Source organism: Catharus ustulatus, chromosome 11 (assembly GCF_009819885.2).
Source record: "Catharus ustulatus isolate bCatUst1 chromosome 11, bCatUst1.pri.v2, whole genome shotgun sequence".
NCBI classification, from domain to species: Eukaryota; Metazoa; Chordata; class Aves; order Passeriformes; family Turdidae; genus Catharus; species Catharus ustulatus.
The window spans coordinates 4,789,729-4,812,903 of record NC_046231.1 but is presented as its reverse complement, the minus strand read 5'-3'; the positions used below and the strand labels follow the sequence as shown (position 1 = coordinate 4,812,903).

Sequence of the window (23,175 nt, the reverse complement as noted above, 5' to 3'; positions counted from 1 at the left end):
TTTGTAACAATGAAAAATTTTGTTAGAAAATGTGCACTTTTACTTGTTACAAATGTGTTTGAGGGTTTTGTTGATTTTTTAAAAGTTTATTTATTTATTGGTTTTTTTTCTGTCTTTTTAGATGAATAACTTGGTGACACCAGTTGTAGGATTTATAGAGGATACATTCCAGGTCACTCCTAATCCAGATGAAGTGAGCGAGGTTTTTGTTGTGCCTTTGGAGTACTTTGTCAAGCCCTTAAATTACAAGGCCTCCACTTCTGAAACCTCCTCAGGTTATTTAACTCGGATACAATGCTTTACATATGATGACCAGGAACATAAAAGGTCATTCAAGATATGGGGACTGACTGCACACTTTGCTGTATTTCTTGCTCTTGTAATTTTTGGAGAGAAACCCACCTTTGAAGTGGATTATGATCTTGGAAACTTAATGCCATCCTCTGAGAATTACTTCATTAATTTGTATGCATTTATATATGAAAGAAAGAAAAGTAATCTCTGATAACTTAGTCTGGCAATTAATTTATTTTGAAAGAGATATGAGGAGGTTTGTTTGTTTCCTTTGTACCTAATTTTTTGAAAGCTATATTTGAATTTCTTCTGAATTGGGAACTCAGGTTGACAGTGCCTGTCCAGATTAATGTAATTTTGAATGACTTTTAAGAGTTTCAAGAAGCACACAATATTTTTTGTGAAATGGACTTTTAAAAGGTCTGTTTCAGTTCCTTCTGAGTTTCACTGCCCTTGCTCTGTTTGATCGGAAGTACTTCCTGCGGTTTGCCTTGTCAATAATGAGGTATGATGACTATTTGATGTACAGTAGTTTCATGAATACAAGCTGCACGGAGTATAAGCTGCACTTCCGGTGCGCCGACAATGTTGATGTCTTTGTCAATAAAAAAGTCGCACCCAAATATTAGCCGCACTTTCGTTTGCAGCGAACTTTAACAAAATCGTCATTTAGTAACACAACCGCGGATCGCCAGGGCTTACTGGTTTACTGCCAACCTTGGAAACATTATTTCCAAGTGAAAAAAGACACATACAATAGCTGCAGCAGCGTTCCCTGCAAGTTTTATTTACAAGCTGAAAAAGACACGAACAATAGTGTGGTCATTTTGTGAGCATTCCCAACGGATCCGCGTTGCCTTTAAACAACCGCTCAGCCACACAGCGGGCAGCGGAGCTCTGAGTGGAGCCGCATCTCCCCCTGCTCATCTGCGCGAGCCCAGGGCCCCGCCCCCCATCTGAGGCCAGCGCCTCCCCACCCCCCATGTGAGCTCAGCGCTGCCTGCCCCCTGCGTGAGCTCAGCGCCGCCCCACCTCCTGTGTGAGCTCAGCGCCCCCGAGCTCAGCGCCCCCCCACCCCACGTGAACCTAGCCAGACGCGTAGCCGCACAAGGACGACCAGCCACGCAGCCGCACAAGACTGAAAACACTTAAAAAATACAGAGAAATATCACACACTTTTATTAAACTTTTAAACAGCTTCATTTTTCATTCATCAGCCGCTTCATCAGCGGCTTCATCTTCCATGAAACCTTCGAACTCTTCGTCCTCCATATCGGAAATCAGCAGTTGAGCAATGGTGGGATCCAGCGAACCCAAACCAGTATCGCCCGTATCTTCACCGTCAGAGTTATCACTTTCAGTACTCACGATGGCATTGCTGATCAGTCCAGGAATGATGTCAGCTTTGGTGAACCCTCGGATGATAGTTGTGGCAGTTACTTCATCCCAGGCATCCAGTATCCACTGGCAGACTGTAGCATAACTTGCTCTGCGCAGCCTCCCAGTGTTGGTGTAGGAATGCTCGCCTTCCATCATCCACTTTTCCCACAGAAGTCACACTTTAGCCTTGAAGGAACGAATAATACCTATGTCCAGAGGCTGCTGTTCTTTGGTCAAACCACCCGGTATTACAGCAAGCTCTGAGTTCTTCTTTTTCACGATTTATTTCACGCTTTCCATCATGTGGACACACATGGAATCAAAAATTAGCAGTCCCAGCAACTGATTAAAGAACCTATCCAGTGTGCCACCATAAACTTCCGTTAGCCAAGTCCGCATTACGTCTTCATCCATCCAGCCTTTTGAATTAACAGCAACCTTATTCCATTTGGAAATTTGTCTTTAGGGAGGGTTTTTCTTTTAAAAATTACCATGGGTCGTAATTTCTGCCCATCTGACGAAAAGCCGAGGACGACTGTAAATGAAGTCTTTTCATTCCCTGTAGTTCTTATCGGTACCATTGGTGTTCCAGTGTGCTCCACAGTCCTCATCAACGACATATCGAATGTGAGGGGGACTTCGTCCATGTTGATTATACAAGGTGGTTGTATATTTTTTTCAGAGATCTTGTTTTTGCAGTAACTCCGAAAGGTGGCTAAATTTTCCTTGTAGTCCACCGGCAACTGCTGACACACTGTGGTCCTTGTATGAATGGAGAACTGCCGTCGCTTCATGAAACGGAAGCACCAAGACGCTCCTGCTTTAAATTCTTCTATATGCAACTGATTTGCAATTGCTTTGGCTTGTATCTGAATGGCGACAGTTGATAAGCTTCGGCCAGCTGCCCTTCACTCAGAAATCCATGGTAAAGTCTGTCTTCCAGCTCTGACCATCTTGCTTTATGGTCACGGAAACTTTTCTTTGTCTTTTTTGTAAGACGAAGTTCATCCTCCTGCTGTCTCCATCTGCATACCATGCATTCATTAATGCTGAATTCTCTAGCTGCAGGTCTATTCCCATGTTCTTTTGCATAGTCAATTGCTTTCAATTTAAATTCCACGTTGTATGCTAGTCTCTTCTCCGCATCCATGCCGAGGGAAGAACTTGCCGAGGGGAGAATGCGTTGAGGGTAGAATGCGCCAAGAGTAGAATGCACCAAGAAGAGAACGCGCCGAAAAGAGAACGCACCTCGGGAACTCACCCTGATAAAATACCCCCCCGCCCCTCAGTAAAGCCGTCATCCACAGGCAGGCAATAAGCTGTTCTCTGATTGGTTCATCGTCGGAACAACGGGAAACCATGGATTTCAAACTGTTTTGGCTCTGGACAGGACTGGCATGGTACCAGGTAAGAGCAGATATCACATTTTTGTTAATAAATTAGCTACCCTGGAGTATTAGCTGCACTTCCGGGTTTCCACCAAAATTTTGGTCAAAACGATGCGGCTTGTATTTGTGAAATTACTGTAATTTGTGTCTGTTTGAGTTACCCTATGAAAACTTCAGGGGATTTGTCTCTCTCTTACGTGTGCCATACAGTCTTGCGTGGCATCTTGAAACACTTACAGAACACTAAAAATACAAAAGGTTTCTGGTGCTGTCACAATCTTCTTTTGTTTTTCTTGTGGAGGGAAGGCGGCGAGGTAATATGTGCGATAAATTTTGGTCAATTTAGTATTTCTTATAAGGCAGTTCTGTAGGCTATGGAAAACTTAGGATACAGGCAACAGGACTGAAGTTTGTCTCTCACCATCTTGTTATCAAGCCTCACTCAGCTGCTGGCAGGAGACTTCTCCAGGAAAGAAAAGTGAAGGTGAGGATTCACAAGGACAGAAATGCCTTTGTGTAGTTGACCAGACATCCTGGCAGTGTCAGACACGTGGTGTTCCTTGTGCTGAAAATCCTTGTTCCCTTATTGCTGTTGAACTGGTAGCTCGTGTACAGTGGTCAGGACTTCACTGCAAATGGTGATATTTTAAAAGTTCGAGCGATTTAGTCTGGATTTGAGATCTGCCACGCAGCTCTGCGTGTCACCAGATCTGAACAGCTGATCTGAATCCCGAGGTGAGCTGGAAGCATTTGGTGTCTCTCAGAACCTTGTGCCCGAGTGCAAGGCTGCAGTAAGATGAAGAAAACCCTCAGCTGCTCCTGTGGGTGTTTGCACTTGTGCTGCCCCTGCTCCAGTCACTGACAGATGAGAGTGTGAGATAAATAAAAGCTGACGGCAGTTCCTGTGCATGTGCAGTAACTGCCATCAAACCTTTCCTATTCCTCTGTTAGCTCCTTTGGGCAATGTTATGTTGTTAATATCCTCCATTCATTATGTTTGATATCAATTGACTTTTTAAGTTAAAAGAAAAGAGAACTTGATTTTTTTGGCTCCAAGGATGAAATCCTTGGAGAAGTAGAACTCGCATGTACAAAGAACAGTGGGTGGTTTTTTTTTTTTTTTTTTTTTCCCAGTATTAACCACTTGTGAAACTGTTAAAACAAATTTTTAAAAACTTTACTTCAATCTCTTCATCATATTAGGTGCAAACTCAATGCTTTCTCTCACTGCTAATGTATGCAGGAAAAGTAGATAATTAAAATAAGAATATTTTTAATTAAAATAGAGTAAATCAATTAGACCTTTGATTGGTAAACAAAACAGGTACCAAGAGACATAATTAATTACAGTCGTCTTTTGGTCCCAGCCTTTTCATTTCTCAACCTGATCTGCACAGAAATGGTACACATTGCACAGATTCAAATCGATGTTTGGTTTTCCTTCTCTACTTTAAACATTATTGTGTAGAACTGTCAGCACAGCAGTAGCAGTTCAGCTGATGCTCCTTTTAGCAAACGTAAATAGTGTTCATTTTTTAATTGAATTAACCATTTGGACCAGTTGAAAACCAAAAGTAAACAGAGGTCCAACCGCAGGATGATTTGCAGTAAAACCATTGGGCATTCATGCTTCTCACTGTGCATCTTACACAGTTTTATTGACATTAATTTGGATATTTAGGAAGTACTTTGTTAACTCAAAATACTCAGTCTTTATTTCGATATCCATCTGGGATCTGAGTGCCCAAAAAACTACTTTGAGCATAAAAATAATTAAAGTGTTTGTTAGTAAAACTGCATTCCTGAAAGTCATACATTTACTAAAGGGAAATTCTTTCCTTAGGCAATCTTTGGATAAAATTCTTCCACAGTTTTTGGAGCAAGAACTAGAACATGAATCCTCCAACCTTGTGCCCCTCCTAAACAAAGTAAACTTAAAAGGGCTCTCTCTCACTAGTGTCGTGTTACACCCAAATACTACTGAAATCTATTTCAATGCACTTTTATTTTGAATGTAGTGATTTTAAAGGGCTCCTGTACTTCGTATTCTTGTTTGCAAAGGCATTTATAGGTATAGTATGTTGATCCAGCTTTAAATCTGAAGAAGTGTTTTGTACATGTGTGTATTTACACTCCACAGTTCTTCCTACAAATAAATCCCCAGGGCCATTGATCAGTTGAGAAAAGGTAAGAAAAATAAATTACAGATTCTGTAATAAATAAGATCTTTTATTAGGTTAATATTTATTATCAATCTTTTATTAGGTTGGTGTTAAATTCAGTCTATTTAAAAGTTCCTGATTTGTCAGTTCACATTGCTGCCCATAGTTCTCCTCCAACTCAAGTAAAGTGAGTTGTAGGTATACTTGTGTGCAGTGTCTCCCATCAGCAGTTCCATCTGTGCTTGCTCGGATGAAGCAAAGCTCAGATCATAGCTGTGGCAGCAAAGACTACCTTCCTCATTATCCATACCTGCTTCCTAAGTTCTGTGCACTAGAACAGCACACTGTAGGGATATGGAGATGAAGCACAGAAGCTGTGACACTCCATGCAGTGATTTCCAGAGTCTTAGAACATCATTTCCTATTCCTCTTCTGTCAAGGTCTCGTATGATTTCTATTCCCACTGCTCAACACCTGAGGGATTGCAGGCCACAGTGGAGCCAAAGTCTCTCTGGTGGCAGGTACAGAGGTCACTCCAGTCTTGGCCTTGACTCTTTACTATTAAATCATCTTTTGAAGATTAACTTTAAAGGATCACTTCCTTGTACCACTGTCCAAGTTTGGAGAGGCGTGAGACCACTCTTTTTCTGCAGTCTTGGTAACTGTTTTAGTTGTTAAAAGTACCTGAAAGGGACCTTCCCATGCTGGTGTTAAGGTATCATCTTTCCAAAATTTTATTAGAATCAAATCTCCTGGTTTTTTACCTGGTGTATGTGAAAGTCTAGAAGTGATGTTGAGGATAACAACCCTTTTCTTCTAAGAACCGTGTAAAAAGAAAGTGTAATTGCTTGCAAATAATTTCTGAGGTATAAGTTTCATTAGTTTCAGCCGTTGGCAGCCCTCCCTCCCTTCCCAGATAAGGTAACCCAAATAACATTTCATAGGGGGAAACTCCTATGTCCTTTCTTGGAGCAGTTCTGATCTGTAAAAATGCTAGTCTGGTTTCAGTCATTAATTTGGTAATATTGTTCTTAGGGATAGCATTCATTCTCTCCACACATCCAGCGCATTGAGGTTGCCACGGGGTATGAAATTTCCAATTCATGTCTAATACAACACATATAGAATGTCAAATTTTTGAAATAAAGTATGTTCCCTAATCTGAGTGCATTCTTTCAATTATCCCATATCTGGGAAGGATTTGTTCTAACAGCATCTTAATCACTTTGGAGGTAATTGCAGCTGAGGTAGGAAAGGCTTCTAGCCAGTGGGTGAGATGATCAACTATTAGAAGAAGTTACGTCCATTTCTGTGTTTTGGTGAACTCAGTGCAATCTCTTTGACAAACCAAGCAATACTGAGTCGCTATTTGGCTGTTGTAGATACTCCCTCACAGCAATAAGCTCTTAAGAATTGATCACACAGTGCTTGGGTTCCCTTGTATTCCTTGGTGTAGCTTAATTATAATTTTTCTAGCAATTGTTTTATTCATTATTTGCCTCCCTTCCCTGCCCAGCTGTGACTGGAACCACACCAAAGGGAAAGTGCCTGCAGCCGAGAGAAGGCTGTGCTGGGGTATCTGGTTCTGTTTGCTGTTGCTGCCAGTGCTGCTGTTCGTTTGCCTTGTTATACATACTAGTAAAAAACTGTTACTCCTTTTCCCATATCTTTGCCTGAAAGCCCCTTAATTTCAAAGTTATAATAATTTGGAGGGAAGGAGATCACATTCTCCATTCCAGAGAGGTCCCGCAGACACCTGTCCTTCCAACCAAGACAAGCTGACAATTAATGATTTATTACCAATTTTTTAATTAACAATGAATTAACAATTCGTTAATTAATGTAGGTAATTAAAGATAAGAGAAAGGTATTCACTGGAGCTTGGAAGGGTAGCTGCACTCAAGGGTAGGCTGTCACTCAAGTGTTGGTTTCCAGTGCACCTGTTTCTTGGGTCCCTGACCTTTCTCTGTCTGTCGTAATGCAGAGCGTTTCAGTTTGTCAAGACGCTCCTGCTCCCGGGCTCTGCCTTTCACAATCACCCGTGCCTTCTTCAGAGCTGGCTTCAGGTTAGGAGTCCTAGGAAGACAGGGACTGGTATTAGCCAGATGAACATTTCCAGCCAGCTGCTTTTCTTTTTCCTTGAGAGCACAGTGTTGCATTTTCTCTCTGTGCAAGCAGCGAGCAGCAAATTAAACAACATGAGCAGCTAAGTGCCTGGGGACCAACCACAGCACATGGGGTTCCATGTAGAGAAGTAGGCCCTGTCCCAAAAGGAAGCAGAGTTAGGGACTGGCTGGAAGCAGAGCTAGGGACTGGCTGGTCCCTGGTTACAGGGACCTAGTTACAGATTTTGCAACCCTCCAAGAGCTTAATATTTCATACAGTGTCTTTTCTCAGCATCTCCCTACCAAGGCCAGATGATGATCTTCCTGTACTCCTCTGGGTGTTTCGCTGCCTTTCTGGGGCTGCCTATCTGCAGGCCCACCTCCCCATCCCAGTCAGAGGGACTGCAGGGAGGGTGTTAGGGGAGGAACCAGGCTGTGGCTTGGTGATGCCCAGCAATAGGACAAGAGGCAACGGGCAGAGCCCAGGAAATTCCACCTGAACCTGAGGAAGAACTTCCTTCCTGTGCAGGTGACAGGTTACCCAGAGAGGATGCAGAGTGTCCCTCACTGGAATTATTCCAGAGCCTTGTGGACACCACCCTGTGCCATGTGCCCTGGGATGACTCTGCTTGAGCAGGGAAGTGGGACCAGATGACCTACTGTGGTCCCTTCCACCCTGTCCCACCCTGTGACTCAGTGGTACCCATCAGAAGCGTGAGTTCTGGGAAAGTGTGTAGACATTTCTCACCTGCACAGCATGGTGGTCTCAAACATTCCTGTGCACTTTGGGGAGAACAGGACGTGAAAGATCTGCTTCTGGCCAGGAGCAATGACGCCGTGGTAGGGATTGATGGAGAAGAGTGGCAGGTCATGGATGACATCTGGGAAGATTTCCAGGGAGGAACTGACACGCTGCAGAGAGAGGTGCTTTTGCTTCAAGCGGCGTAGCTTCTTGGCATGGTCTCGCTGCTTGGGCTGCTGCTTCTCGGACTGCTCTTCCTCCTGCTTGGGCTGTTCCTCCTGCTGCTTGGGCTGCTCCTCCTGCTGCTCAGAAAGCTGCTGCTGCTCAGAGAGATGCTGTTCCTTGGAGTGCTGCTGTTTCTTGGAATGCTTCTTCTGCTTGGAATCCAGCTGCTCCTCAGAAGAATGCTGCTGCTCAGAAGGCTGCTGCTGCTGCTGCTCAGAAGGCTGCTGCTGCTGCTGCTCAGAAGGCTGCTGCTGCTGCTCAGAAGGCTGCTGCTGCTCAGAGAGATGCTGTTCCTTGGAGCGGCCCTGCTTCTTGGAATGCTTCTTCTGCTTGGAATCCAGCTGCTCCTCCTCAGAAGGCTGCTGCTGCTCAGAAGGTTGCTGCTGCTCGTTGGAATCCTGCTGCTGTTGCTCAGAATCCTGCTGCTGCTTGGCAAGCTGCTGCAGCCGCCGCAACTCAGAAGGATGTGTCTCAAAAGGATGCTCCTGCTCCCACCAGAAACGACGCAGAAGCTTTTTGCGATTCCTTAGAGTAGCAGGGGAGAGGAACTGACCTGCAGAGAGGAGGAGCACACCTTTCAAAGACAAAATCCTGTGTTCTCAGCAACTCTGCCTCCTGCTGCAGTAGGTGGAACACAGCTGGGATGCACTTGGAGCATGTCTAGCCAAATACTTTCAGCAGGAACCAGAGTGTCTGGGAGCAGGGTCTCTGCCTGCAGCACACACTCCTGTGCCAGAACAGTAGAGTTGGTTTTAGACAGTGACTTTGCATTTGCCCTGGAGTGTGGAACTGCACACAGACAGTGGCTGCAGGGCAGCTCACTCATTACACCATTGTTTTTTCCAGTCTCAGACTTCTCAAAGATTTGACGTGATGTTCCCCTTCCCAGTCCTGACCCAGCATGTGGCTCTCCCCAGAGCCTGGCTCAGCTCCTTTGCAGAGCAGAAGTGCCAGAGCAAGAACAGAAGGGGCTGAAAGGCAGAGGGGGGCAAGGAGAAAAGTCTCCAGCTGCAGTAGGGCAGATACTGATGAAAGTGCAAGTGCAAGGATGCAAAGCAATTCATGTTTTGGGGTGAAGTGGCAGGGTCTTCTCCCCAGGCCCTCAGCCACCAAGTGAAAAATGCCCTTACGCATCAGAGTGGTTGAGTATGGCTTTGTCACTGCTTCACTATCTCTAGCTTCCATCCAAGTGTATTCCAGGGCTACCTTCCCCGTGTTGCGCATGCTGAAACTGAAAAGCAAGAAGGAGGAACAGTAATAATAAAAATGTCCAATAAATATAAAGCATATAGTACAGTAACATTGTCTGATGGACTCCTGGCACCACTTCTCCTGAGGAGCATCTTCTTCCCCAGGCAACCCTGCCATGCTCAGACTGCTGTCCTTGGTAGCCCAAAAAAGAATTTCCAAGTCTGGAAGTTTAAGATGAAAAGGCCAACACAGCACCCATGACATTGAAGCTAAGAGTCTTTCTCTGGACTTTATGCAAACTTATTCTTGAGCAGATGAGGACAGGTGACATGCAGTGAAAGCAAACCCATGGCTGTTCCCAGCAGAAAGATATGGCAGCATTGAACCTCTCCTGACCACCATCTCCTGCTTGGCTTTGTCTGCACGTAAATGGGCCTGTGCTGGTTTTGGCTGTGGTAGATTTCTGGGAAGCAGGCACTGGGTCAGCCCTGCAAAGGCAGCTCCCACTCACAGGGCCCCGTTGGCCTCCAGCACTCACGTGGCTGCACTTGTCTGGTTGGGCAAGGTATCCTTGAGCTGAACCACGATCGTGTTCAGTTTGAACTGGGTGTAGGCAACAAAGGCACTGAGGTACACCTCAGCCTCCTGGCTGCTCTCCTCCACCACTGTGTAAGCTGGTTCCAGGGCTGTCTCAACAATCTGAAAACAGAGGAGGTGAGAATCACTGAGAAGAGCCCAGAAAGTCAGGCTGAGAAGGGCATCTTTTGGCCTCCAAGAGCAGCCTCATAGAGGGACTAGAAAGGACCATTCACTTTTACTTCCCTGGAAAGATAACAAAATCGGGACTGATCTGCTACAGTAGTTGTTTCTACCCACTGATCAAAGCAGTGACTACCACAACTGTTAATATATCGATGGAGACTAAAGCTGCATTCCAGTGCCTGTACTTCAACCTTTTAGAGGGACTGGCCTTTTTCCTGGTCCCCTGTAAATCCAGCAGGTCTCAAAACTGGGGCTAAGTTCCCATGCTGGAGCTCTATAGATGGAGACCCCCAAGACTGAAGAAGTCTAGAAAGCCCCTTTTTCTTTGTGTCTTAGGAGCAAGTGCTCTCCAGATGTCATGTGTGGAGCAACAGTCACACTGCTGGGAGCTGGGGATGGGCATTTTGGGGTGTGAAAGATCTCACTAGGAAAGTCTCCAACTGCAGATATTCTCATAGAAAAAAGGATGGTTTAGAAGCTTTAAAATGGTCCAGAAACTCTGAAAGAACCTTCAGCCAAGATGAGTGTGTTTGGCAATAATGACAATAAAAGCAGGAGTCTCTGGAGATGATCCTTCTCCAGACTCCTCCATACTTGTGTACAGTGCCTGGGCTACTCCACGATGAGATATCCTACAGAATACAGAAACCACAACCAAAATCGCTGGTATCTATGGAGACAAAACCTGGAGTTCAGCATATGCAGGAGAAGTGTTATTTCTCTCCACTTCAAAAGAAGAGACAAAGTGCAACAACAGACTGAACTCCTTGTTGGTGAAAAGGCACCAAATGAGATGAGGAGATTTCTAACCCAGAAAAATGGGATAAAATCATAAAATGTTGCCTTCCATTCAACATGGGCTGCAACACTTGCGCTTGTGGCATAGACTGATAGTTTGTGTGTGACTCAAGTTCTCTTGTCAAAAGGCTCTTGTGTGAGTGTATTTGGTCACTGCGCATCCACCTCTCCCCTGGAATGCACTGCTGGTGAACCCATGGCTGTCCAATGTCCAGAGGGAGCAGGAGCTGCTCAGCCAGCACTGCTGGTGTTATGGTGGGTTTTTTGAAAAAGCTGGGCTGGTTTTTTTTGCTCTTTTGTGCCTTACCTTCTCTTTTTTAGGCCAGCTGGCTGCCCGGTCTTTCCTGGTGGTATCCTTCCATGTGACAATGGACATTTGGTCATCCCAGTCTTGAACTTTCCTTTGTGGCAGCACAAAGTTGATCTTGGTCACCTTACATTTTACAAGGTGCCTCCTGAAGACAGCTGGGACATCAGATTTCAAGGTCACTGTGATGTCCTTGGCACAGCCAGGATGGAGGTGTCCCATCTAGGGAGAATCAGGGAGTCAAGACCAAACTGGAAGCACTGCCAAGGGCAGGACTGACAGCAAAAGGGACTGATGTGGTGAGCAGTTGTGCCGGAATCTGCATTTCAGTGTGGATTTATGTGAAATTTGATAGACAAAGTATGAACAGAAGGTGCCACCTCCCATAACGTGAAGGTTTTTCTGCAAGGCTGGCAGCCTTGGCCCAGCCAAGCCAGGGACTGCATCTCCTACATGGCACTGAAATGGGCTATCCCTGCTATGCGAGGACTCCCTGCCAGCTCCCAGGAACAGCAGGGCAGGGCTTGAGCAATGGGGAAAGGCAGAGCAGTCCACTCTCACCTTGGGGGAGAACTGGAATGCAGCATCTGCCTCCCACTGAAAGCGCATGGCCTGCCTACGGCTGTGGTTGGTGACGGTGAAGGTCCTGCGGCAGGGCTTCCCAACAGGGCAGTCCCCAAACTGGATGTGATTCACTCTGACAGCTGTTAAGAAGGAGAGCAAGGGATCTCAGCATTCAGGGAACTCCACCCGCCCCCCTCACATGCACAGACACCTGTACATTCAACCTTTCCTTGCTCCAAGCCTTCCTCCCTCTTGGAGGGAGTTCCCCAGGCCACTCCCCATCCCATCACTTTCAGGGAAACACCCTGACACATCCCTAAGCCAGCACACACTGCTCTGCATGCATGGTTGCCATGCCCAGAGGCCATCAAGTCCTGTGTGTGACAGCCCAGGCCTGGCTAGAGAGAGGACACACATGATTAGACATTTTGCTCTTCCTTGCTCCACCTTGGCAGCCTTCCCTCTCTTACCATCAATGATGTCTTTCTTCAGACTGCTGTCAGCATTCCTCTCCTCTGTGTCTTCCTCTAGTCCATCAAGGGTGAATTCATCCTTGTGGCCTTCACCCACGAGCTCTATTAGGGTCTTGTTAGAGTAGATGTCCCCCACTAACACACGAATCTTCCCTTCCAGACGTTGAGCCAGGGTAGGTTTGAAAATGGCATCAAACTCTGTTGATTGCCCACGAAGCAGAAGCAGGAAAGGCTTCTTTGGGGGCTTGCTCTCTGCACAGCAGTGGAAATCAGAGTTAAGTGATACAGCTGTACAGAGGAAATATTTCCAAAGGATATATGAGCAATAAGAGGTTAAAACCAGCTGCCTTCTAAGCACAGGTTCTACCCCCACTGCTTCCAGATGCTCTTCGTATGTTCACAAGACTGCCACCTCCAGGCACATCACCACTTAAGCAGCTTAACCTTGTGTTGATGCCTAGCCCTCATTCCATCTGCTTCCAGCCAGCTCCAGCCATACGGAAAGCTGAGCCAGAGTGCTTTTGGCTTCTCCTGGCTGTCTGTGTGCAACCCTTGAGGGTTGCATCCCTTCAGGCTGGTACCTTCCCAATGCAGGAAATACCTCAGAGGGTCCACTGAGGTAGGGACAGTCTCCCACAACTCAACCCACCATTCTAGAGGAACAGAGGAACTTCCTACAACTTGCTAGGAGGAAACCCTGCAAAAAGTCCCCAAGAAAAGCTTGGCAGACAGAGAGCCCAAGGAAAGAAACTGTGTCTAACACCTGGCTGCTGCTCAGAGAAGCCAAGAGCAGGGCACACGTTTTCCCTCTGTGCATAATCACACTTCATGGTTAATGAATTTACCGTTTCCAGCGCAGTCCTCTTCCACATCTCCATTGTGGAAATACTCAAGTGTGGAGGCCCTGCCTTTCAAGAAGAATGCTCCGTGCTCATCCTCCAGGTGTAACATAAACTGAGAAAAGGGAACACAGAGCACAATGATACTGGTGTGAGTACAGGATGGCACAAGGACTGACACTGCAGTGCTGTTGGTCCCGCACGGGAAGTCAGCACCTCTCCCACTACAAACAGCTCTTAGCACAACAGTTCAGTCAAATCAGCCAGGAAAAAAAGGGGCCTTCAGAGGCATTTGGATAGAACTGAGACAGAACCAAACAGGACAGAAAGTAATGAGCAGAAGGTAATTAAACCACAACTAAGTTTACTTAAAACATAGTAAACTGGGATCAAATACAATCTAATGGAACTGGGAAATCGCACACAATGTTCATGAGAACAAAAGGCGACCTGAGACGCGGGGAAAATACTCCACCACCTTTCCTGTGTTCAACTTAAAGAAGAAAGACGGGATGGAAAACTTCCAAGAACTCCCTTCTTGGATGTCAGTCACTTGCTTCAAAAGAATTTCCGACACCTCTTCCTAGGTCTGCCATGTTTTTTGGGACCCTTCCCCTGTGCCACAAGCACTTGTTCCCAAACCAGGCCATTCCTTGAGCAGGTTCTCACCTTGACAGGTATGCTGCCATTGTTACGGATGACCAGGGGGAGCATCTCTGAATCCCCCACCTGGAGCCTCTTGAAGCGCAGCACAGCATTTCCCCTCTTGCTGCGAGCACTTGGGCACACGACTGCCACCTGTGGCTCATGCCCCTTCCCACTGATGGTGAAGGTCAGGGTTTGGGGTTTAATTTTCACAAAGCTGCAAGAGAGGCACAGAAATAATTTCAGCTGGCACTAACCCATTTTTCACTGGGCCAGTGAAGCAGCAAGGGCCACCCACAAGGTTTTCCGTGCCTGCTGCTCCTGTACCCCACAAGACAGATCCCCACCAGCTTCTTCCCAATCCACGCAGGGCCATTCACAAGAGGAATCTGCTCCAAAGAGCCAGAACCTTCCACAATAACAGTTAATAATTTCACTTAATTGAATCATGCAGTACAGCAGGTAAATAATGAGGCACTAGATGAGATATGGCAAATCCCCTGGCTGCAGTGAGATGAGACATATGCAACAAGCAAAAGCACAGCAGGAAAGCAGTACAAAAAAGCAAGAAGGCAAAACCAAATCATCGTCACCACCAGTAAAGATCATTTCCAAGAACAGTAAAAAAGCAATTGCTTATTAGCAATTAAGACTTCTCTTGTTCCAATTCTGCCACTAAAGGGTTGAGGAAGGGCAAGTCAAAGCCCCACAGGTCCCAGGGCAGAGGAACTGAGCTCCTCTTTCATACCAGGTCCAATCTCTCACATGAACAGCTTAATGAATGTCAGGGAATTACAGAGGATCACTTAATTTTACAGAAACAAAGAGGAACTTGTGACTGCTGACTTGCTGGTATCAAAACTGCTTCATCTAAGCCTTTGTACTTGGAAACCTGCAGCTCAGCTGCAGCACATCTCAGTACCTTCCACTTGGCTACCTAATATTTCCCTTTCTTCATGGTTCCTCCTACAGGCTAAACCATCAGCCTCATTATTCTGCTCCAACAGTTACTGCCTCCGAGATCAACTCACGCCAAGTACTCTGCCTAAGGCTACTGAAAGCATTAGAGCTAACAAGAGATCTGTGCCTTCCCAGTGGAGAGGCAGCTTTCAGTGAGGCCTGTCCCAATATTTCACAGGGTCAGTTACCTTTTTGGGATGACAAGGGAAGCCTTGAAAGTGCATTCGTAGTTCTGCTGGTCTGGTGGGGTGAAGGTCACCGTAGCAACAGCCTTGGATGAGCCGGGAATGGACATCGTGGCTGGATACAACTTGAAAATGTTGTTGATATGGCTTTTCACCTTGGGGGAATCCAGAGAGCAGTGTTAGGAGAAAACACCTTTCAACGTGACAGTTTTATTCACAAATGCATTACCGAGAACAGCCTCAGACAGTGTGTCTTCATTCCTGCTTCCCTGGGCAGGCTCCCTCCCAGGGAATGCTGTCCTTGTGCTAAAGCATTGTGTGTTTTGGGTGCTGGCAGCTGCTCAGCATATATGGGAGGTGGGCACTGCATGGAAAAGCCTGCAAATAACCTAGAACTGGCCTTCAAAGAGAAGGAAAAGCCAAGGAGCCCAAGGAAATGCTCTGCTTTGAACCCTGGCATGTCAGTTCATGATAGCCCCTCTCTGAGTGTGCTTCCAAGAGAGGTTCAGAAGGATTCCCTTCTCCCACTGAAGACCCAGATGTGTGAGCCAAAACCTTGCCCAGGACATGCAAAATTCAACACAACTGCTCCCTGGCTCTGCTGCTCTCCCCTGCAGTTTGACCTGTACTGAGCTAGACTTGTCTGGGCCACAGGAAGCAATACATCTGGAGAACAAAACAGGCTCTCACACAGCCCTTAGAGGGCAACCATCACCTTGGCCTCCTGTTCTTACCTTTCCAGGCAGGGGTTTGATGGAGAGGACCACGTCACATGGCAGACCACTTGCATTGTAGATATTGAAATGAGCTTCAGACTCTTGCCCAACCAGAACCTTGGTGAAGATGAATTTGTTCTCATCTCTGACAAACAGGCCTGTGCCTTTCACTGACTGCAGCCTGTGGCTGAGGTTGGTGCTGCTGCAGATCGGGTACTCCTCAAAAGTTAACATGACATCCTCAATAAATGCTGTGGAGAGACCACAGGGATGAGCATGGAGATACCTCCCTGATGATTTTATCTGGACCCTGCAGGCCTCTCAGCAGGCTTGATAAGTCCTTTCTGCTCCCATGATTGCTAAAGCCAGGCTTGGGTGGGGGAGCTGGCTGTGAGGATGGAGCTCAGTCAACCTCAGTCTTAGAGAGCATTGTTTCCTTTTATCCTTCCATGCATCCCTCTCAGCCTGGGAGGGATGAATCCACTGGTGGACCTGAAGAGGGCTGAAATGTCTGAGGATTTTAAGGTGGGACACCAGGGCTAGTGTGCCTCTCTATCTCTATCAGCAAGTTTAGGTGCTGATGAGCAGCAGGTGGGACCAAGGGAACCTGTGGCCAGTACGTACCTGGGAGGCAGGACTCAGCAATCAGGGTAAAGGGAATGCCCAGGGGATTGTCCTTGGGGTTTCTGCCCGTGATGTCAATGTAGAGCTGCTCCTCACATGTCCCCTCCTGCCCAGCAAGGCAATCCACGGTGATCTTCTGTTGGCCCCATGGAGCGATGGAGCCAGAGCAGGGGGACACCATGAACATGCCAAGAGTGAGGTGATCCTGCAGAAAAAGTTCCAGGAGAGGCTGATGGCTAACAGCTGTGCCTTGAGCATCCCAGCAAAGAGTATATCCTGCCTTGGCCTCCAGCTGGGCCCAAGCACCCAGTCCCAGGGCAGTGAAGGATGGCCCAAAGGCAGCCCCAGGCTGAGACCAGTACGACAAGAGGAGCTGCAAACCTGTCACAAGTGGCAGAGAGAAATGAGTTTGAGTGTAAAGAATGAAGGTGGTAGCTATGATCATTCAACCTCTAGAGGTAACACAGGAAAACAGAAATAGCTGTGAGAAATGAAAGGAGAGAGGTAAGGAACTGGGAAGAAGAAAAAGCAATGTTGTCTGAGCTCTGTGGACTAGGAGTTCAATGGGGGATGTTTTTCTTCTGTGGTGTTCACACACCTATGCTGGCTAGCAGCTACCAAACATAGGACCTGCTCCCCTGTGTTGACTCCACAACTCCAGGTCAGAGCCAGAGTACAGGACTGTCAGTGGGACTGAGCAGATACTGGACTCCATCCTGCAGACCACATGCCACCCTATGGCCATGAGCCCCCAGCCTGGGCACAGCAGCATCTTCTCACATCCCCTGCAGCAGCACTGTTGGGGAGCAGGAGTCACCCACCTGTGAGGAGCTTGATTTCAGCTTTGTAGCCAATGCAGCAGATTCTCCTTGCTTTGAGCTGTGGAGAAAGCAGAGGTATCTGTCATGCTGAGCTCCCCTGCCTTTCTCTGAGGCCAAAGCTGGCATTCCTCCCCACAGAGGAAAGCCTTCCTGCTCCTGATGGCTCCCAGGGAGCAGCCTGCAGCACCCACTGCTGGACAGAGCAGCTCTATCACCAGCTTCATACTACACATGGGGATACCGAGGTGTTTTTTCACTCCCTCTCCAAGCCAGGGATGCAGATGGGCCCAGGTCTCCTGGCAGCCTGCCACGTACCAGCCATGGGGTGATGCCTTCTCAGAGAGGAAGGGTGGTGCAGGGCTTCTCGTACCTTGCAGATGCATCCCTGGGGGCTTGGTGGATGCGGAATTTGAAGTTGAGCATGCCTTTGTTCTCCAGCACGACAATCTGGGTCTTCCTGGAGCCCTTGATCATGGCCCCAAAGTTGATGGGTGGAGCAGGCTCAATACTGTACTTGCTGTACACAGCTTTCGCCGACACTCTCAGTGGGATGGTGGCAACAGTCTGGCCTCCTTTCCTTGACCTGGCATCTGTCACCTGTGTCCACAGGAAGGGGTGATAAACAAAGCAAAGAGGCCAGCCTCTACCCCAGTCCCCAGCCTCCACCCCAGGCCTCCGTCAGTTTACCCCTCCCTGTATTTAAGTACCTCCTCCAGAGTCAGATTCTCAGCTCCACTTAGGAAGCCTCCCAATGGTTTTGAAAGTCTTTGTTCATGTATGTAGGAGAGAGGATTCTCCAGTTAAAGCCCTCCTTCCATTAGACACCTCTCCTGTTTACGCTCTCAAAACACCGTGTGATAACAGAGCCCGGCGCACGTGGCTCACCTGGCAGTACAGGATGGGTTTGTTCTTGAGGAGCATTTCCCTTTTGGGCTGGAAGAGCATCTCAATATTCACACCAGGCTGGGAGGCAATCAGCATGCCCGACTGAGGCTCGACAGTGAAGTGGGATGTCACATCTCGTGTCCTGGGACCTGCACCTTTCAGCATGAAACTGAAGGGGAGAAAGGAAGAAATGGAGATCTCTGCAGTTAAAAGTATAGGTGCCACCAGCACGGCCAGGACTTCACATAGGACCAGAAAAAAATAGCCAAGGGAGTGTCTAACTCTGCTCAGGGACTCCTGGATCTTGATAGAGAGTGCAGATAATCGTGAGGTTACTGCAAGAAACCTTGAGACTGAAATTTTTCATTCACTCCTTTACAGAGTCTCAGAAAGAGAAATGAGGTGAGCATCAAAGAAAGGCAATGAATCTCAGCATTTCAGTGGCTGAAATATCTGGGGCTCTCCTGTGGGTTCCTGCTGAGTTGTGAAGAACTGCTGGTTTGTGGCTGAATTCTCTGGGAAAACAGTTGAGATTAGAGAGCCCAGGTTTTGTATTTTCCAAGAAGTAGCCAGCATGTAAACAGGTTCTAGCCATTGACAGAGGGAGAAGGCAGGTCTGGGAACCTGAGAGAATGTTCACTACCAGGCAGGTGGACTCACCGGTACCCAATGTTGTATAGCCCTTTGTTCTTTAGAGTCAGGACTTTCTTCACATTATCCAGGACATTAATAGTTCCAAATTCCAAGCTTCCATCTGGACCTGCAGAAAACCCCCAGAACAAGGTCAAACATGGTATTTGTGAGCTGCTGCAGAATACACCAGGTCACAAGCTACATGGAGGTCTCGACACAAAACCCCTTTCAGCAAATATCTGAAAGTGTTGAAAGTGTTTTCTTGAAAGTGTTTTCCAGCTACTTGTCTGCCCTTTCTCACTCAAAATATCTGCAGGCATAGTACCTAAGTAGCTCTGCTTCCATTTCCTCACTTCTGAGCACAAATTCAATTACAGTAATTTCATGAGTATAAGGCGCACCGGAGTCTAAGGTGCACTTCCGGATGTCCACAAATTTTCAAAATTTGTCCATATATAAGGCGCACTGGCGTATAAGGCGCACTTTTTTTTTTGCAGCGAGCATCCGCGCGCAACAAAGTAACCAATTAGTAACGAATTGCATGATCGCGGGGTTTACTGGCTCGGCTCGGGGCTGGGCGGGCTCGGCCTTGCTTGGGGCTGCTGCGGGCTCAGCCTCGCCTGGCGTTCCCGCCCAGGGCTGGCCGGCCCCCACCCGGATCGGGGTGCTGTGTCCTCGCACTTTCAGGTTTGCAAATTTCCCAACTTTGTCCATATATAAGGCGCTCCAGGGTATAAGGCGCATTTCTGGGTTCGGACCAAAATTTTAGTCAAAAGGGTGTGCCTTATACGCATGAAATTACTGCACTTTATATGCTGTGGTGGGCCTGTGGCAGTTGCCAACTGCCTGTTCATGTCACTGCTGTTTCAAAGCCCCCAGATGCAATCTGCACATGAAGCTACACACTTCAAAGTCCAGAGGGGAGACACTCAAAGCTGTCAGAGCCCTGGCAATGTTTTATTCCACGCAGCTTGCAGGGTATGTGCTTGATGTATCCATCCCATCCCATCCAGTCCCATCCCATCGGATCCCAGTTTTGGTCACCCACCTCCCAAGGTAATGCAGTGCACCTGGACTGCTTTGTTTGGGAGGCATCCACTGACCTTCAGGCATGTCGATGTTCAGAGAAACATCGTAGACCTCTGCAGAGATTTCGATGTTTTCAGCCTGAACAATCCCCAGGATGTTTTCTGTATCTGAAACCTGAGGCAGCAAGAAAAAAACACTGTTCAGATAATTCTTTTGGTAGACAGCCTGTAAGTCCTTGTCTCTGCTGGCTGCTTCTTCTGTGGCCTCCCTGGCTTCACAACTGTTGGTGGACTCCTAAGTTTTGTTAACCTGTTCATCTCATGGGCTGCCCCAGTGGGATTCTGCTGCAGTAAAAAGCCTTATCAGCCCAATCCTGTGCTCCTGAAGCAGGGAATGCTGCTGCTAAAGCATCCTTGAGAAGCACAGGGATGTAAGAACAATCATGAGAAGTGTGAGGTATCTCAGATGAGATGGCATTGACAACCCTCTCCAATCACCTAGCACCCTCTCTGAAATGCAGCCCCTAAACCATGGGGAACAAAATCCCAAGGGGAGAATTTGTTGCATCATGCAAAGGTTCATACAAATTCCAGGAGGAATGTAGAGATAACACTGCAGTCTGTACAACCAAACAACAATCTTCAACCACAAGGTGATTGTGGTACAGACTCAGGATGCAGTGTCTGGTTATCTGGGCAGATGTGGATGCACTGCACATCCAGGCAAACACTGTAGAGGCAGAGTTTGGGGTCACAGCACCCTTGTGTCTGTCAGGTACAGCTCTTCCTGACCCTGTCCCTAACAGCACTGGCTGCAGGGCAGGGCACAGTCCCTCTCACCTCTAGTCGGAGGATCTTCTCGATGATGCCAATCCTCTCGGCCTTGAAATTCAGTGTCACTTCAAACTCTGAGCCGGGATCAACGATGCCGTTATCTTGTGACAAGGAGAAGGCCTCAAAAAGGTCATCCAGCCCACTGAACTGCCAGGCCATGGGCAGTAGGGTGTCGTTTCTCAAGACCAAGGTCCTGCTGTCAGTCCTGCAGAGACAGGAAGGCACTTGGCATTAGCTGCTGGATGGTCACACCAGCCTCACCACTGAATGCAACTCGGAGCAGCTCCATCCATGCCCTGTCACAAGCCTTGGAGTGCTTGTGGGATGACTGACCTGTGCAGAAGCAGCTTGTCAAAAGACAGCTTCAGGGGGCTGACCTCCAGCTTCACGTGCACCCCATGGCAGCAGAAGCTGAAGACCACTGGGTCTGGGTTCTTCTCAATGCAGCAGATGAGTTTGTCTTCCAGCAAGCCAGGGGAAGTGGGGTATGCCCAAATGGTCAGCTCCTGGACGTGGCCCCACAGAAAGAAATACAAAGAGCACTGTGCATGAGCAGGAGGAGAAGCTCTTGGGCACTTCTACAGTGCCTGCTCTACCTGCCCTTCTCCTACCTGCTTCTCCTTTGGTTTCAGTGACATTCTGGGAGGGTTCAAAAGGAACGTGTCTGCTTTTCCATAATTCTCAAAGGAGAACTGGACCTCTACATCCATGGGGGAGTTGTTGAGGATGGTTATATTCTCTGAGTTGCCAGGACAGTTCTGGACCTTGTACCTGTCCACAAAAGGGGAAAAGGCTGCAGAGGAGACTGTTGCCTTTGCCATACGTCAAGGAGCGCACCATGTGCACCCAAAGAAGTGGTGCTGCAAGACCCAGTTCTAACAAATAAATGAGGGAAATGGATCCCTGTCAGGGGCATGGACACGTGCTTGTCCTTGCCTTACTTTGATGCCTTCCCCTGGACTTGGTGCCTCCACCCCAGAAGCCTGATGATGCTCAGGCCACTTCAAGAGATTTTAATACAATGTAAATTCAAAGGCGCCTAGAAAAGCAACAATACACCAGGTACATGGGTTCTTTCCCCTTCTTTCTTGGGGTGCCTTCCCTGCAGGGTATAAAGAAAGGCTGTTGGATAAAGAGTTTAGCTAATCTCTTTTATAAAAATCATGAAACTGCTTTGGATTTCATGGGTTAGCTCAAAGTCTGAGAAAGAAATGGAAAGCATCATTTCCCAAGAGGAATGCAAAAAGATAACAAATGACCCTTCTCTCAGGTGTGGAAATTATTTTGGAGTGAAAGGGTTGAAAAGGAAAACAGAAATCCCAGTCCATCCATCAACCTGGCTAAAGATTATATGTTTTTTTAAACTATTTCCATTTAATTTCCTTTGGCTGCCAAAATAGACCTAGCCCTCCCAAGCTCCCATGGAGACAAGAACTTCATGTTAAATTTTATTAAAAAACAGGTGACAGTAAAAGTAGAAATACACAATAGTTTCAATGACAATATGTTTAGGCAGACTTTAGCCAGCAGAGAGGATGCAATGTCATTACAGGAAATTCCTGCTGTACATTCTCCCTGACATCAACTGGCAGGTCAACCATAAAATCTTATTAATAATTACAGATTAATGAAAGATTTACAAAACCATCTACAGAATAATTGCTTGATCAGGCTACCTGCAGAGCTCAAAGCACTTCAGAAAAGTTCAAAAGCTTCAAAAGCTGAGATATGGAGGGGACAGAAGTCACCTTTGGACTGGCAGCAGCATGTGGCTCTGGCCACCAAGGCACCCACCGGGTAGGCAAAACAGCTCCTCCAAGGCTCGTTTGCCTCTTATCTTCTCAAGTTCACACATCTGTGGTCCTTCAAAGCCATGTGTCTCCTAGGACTCTGCCAGGGACTGCCCTGGATTGTGCCACCAGGACAGCATGTCTCTCCAAGCATGTCCAGAAAGGTACAAGGCCCAGCAGGGAGCACATACCACTCTCTTGATTTCCCACACAGCAGAGGTCCAAAGTGGAATTGCTTTGTGCTCTCAACATATTCCTTGAAGATGATTTCATCTGCCTCCATGGTCTCCCTGCACTTTGGAAAAACCCGCCTGGGCAGAAAAAGTGGGGAAGAAGGAGCTATGAGATGCTCTAAGAAGGAAATGTAGTCAGAAAGCCATAACCCTTCCTGGTGGCTGAGGTACCATCTGCCTTCCCAGCTGCCAGCACAGGAAGAGATGCTGGGCAACCTCAGGCAGCACGATCTGTCCAGGCCAGAAGCCCCAAGGGGCAGCCTTGGCTGTGAGTGCAGAGGGAGAGTGGGAGGCTACCAGGGGCCAACTTTACCGTGGGTTCTGGATGATGCTGGGGTACAGGCCGGTGCCACTGCAGGGCAGCTCGTACTGGCGCTTTGACTCCACAAGCTCAAACCTCAATGTCTGCTCAAACTTCCCTGGCTTTCTGGGGGAGAAGTGGACCTTCAGTTCCACCTCACCGTGGCTAGGCACTATCCACCGGTACCGTTTCAGCCTGGCAATTAAAGAAAGGGCTTCAGATATTGCTAAGGAGCAAATGACACAAGGAGGGTGCACTGGCCATCCCATGGAGGCACTGGCACAGGGTCG

The 23,175-nt window shown here is 47.5% G+C and overlaps 1 protein-coding gene across 1 annotated transcript in view; it reads right to left on the bottom strand.

Moving 5' to 3' along the window:
- Positions 1–7,013: 7,013 nt before the first annotated feature.
- The window catches only part of LOC117001523 (hydrocephalus-inducing protein-like), a 79,294-nt gene continuing 63,132 nt past the window's right edge, over positions 7,014–23,175 (bottom strand). The window contains exons 46-67 of the mRNA XM_033069938.1: positions 22,898–23,080; positions 22,543–22,662; positions 21,173–21,332; positions 20,895–21,067; positions 20,568–20,766; positions 19,803–19,902; positions 18,727–18,826; positions 18,067–18,235; positions 17,552–17,778; positions 17,182–17,239; positions 16,361–16,565; positions 15,755–15,987; positions 15,024–15,175; positions 13,900–14,092; positions 13,237–13,345; positions 12,389–12,643; positions 11,916–12,058; positions 11,355–11,576; positions 10,026–10,186; positions 9,427–9,527; positions 8,078–8,849; positions 7,014–7,300 (exon numbers count right to left, since the gene is read on the bottom strand). Coding sequence (XP_032925829.1) covers positions 7,138–7,300; positions 8,078–8,849; positions 9,427–9,527; positions 10,026–10,186; positions 11,355–11,576; positions 11,916–12,058; positions 12,389–12,643; positions 13,237–13,345; positions 13,900–14,092; positions 15,024–15,175; positions 15,755–15,987; positions 16,361–16,565; positions 17,182–17,239; positions 17,552–17,778; positions 18,067–18,235; positions 18,727–18,826; positions 19,803–19,902; positions 20,568–20,766; positions 20,895–21,067; positions 21,173–21,332; positions 22,543–22,662; positions 22,898–23,080 — 4,198 coding nt within the window. The 3' untranslated portion in view covers positions 7,014–7,137. The remainder of the gene's footprint in view (positions 7,301–8,077; positions 8,850–9,426; positions 9,528–10,025; positions 10,187–11,354; positions 11,577–11,915; positions 12,059–12,388; positions 12,644–13,236; positions 13,346–13,899; positions 14,093–15,023; positions 15,176–15,754; positions 15,988–16,360; positions 16,566–17,181; positions 17,240–17,551; positions 17,779–18,066; positions 18,236–18,726; positions 18,827–19,802; positions 19,903–20,567; positions 20,767–20,894; positions 21,068–21,172; positions 21,333–22,542; positions 22,663–22,897; positions 23,081–23,175) is intronic.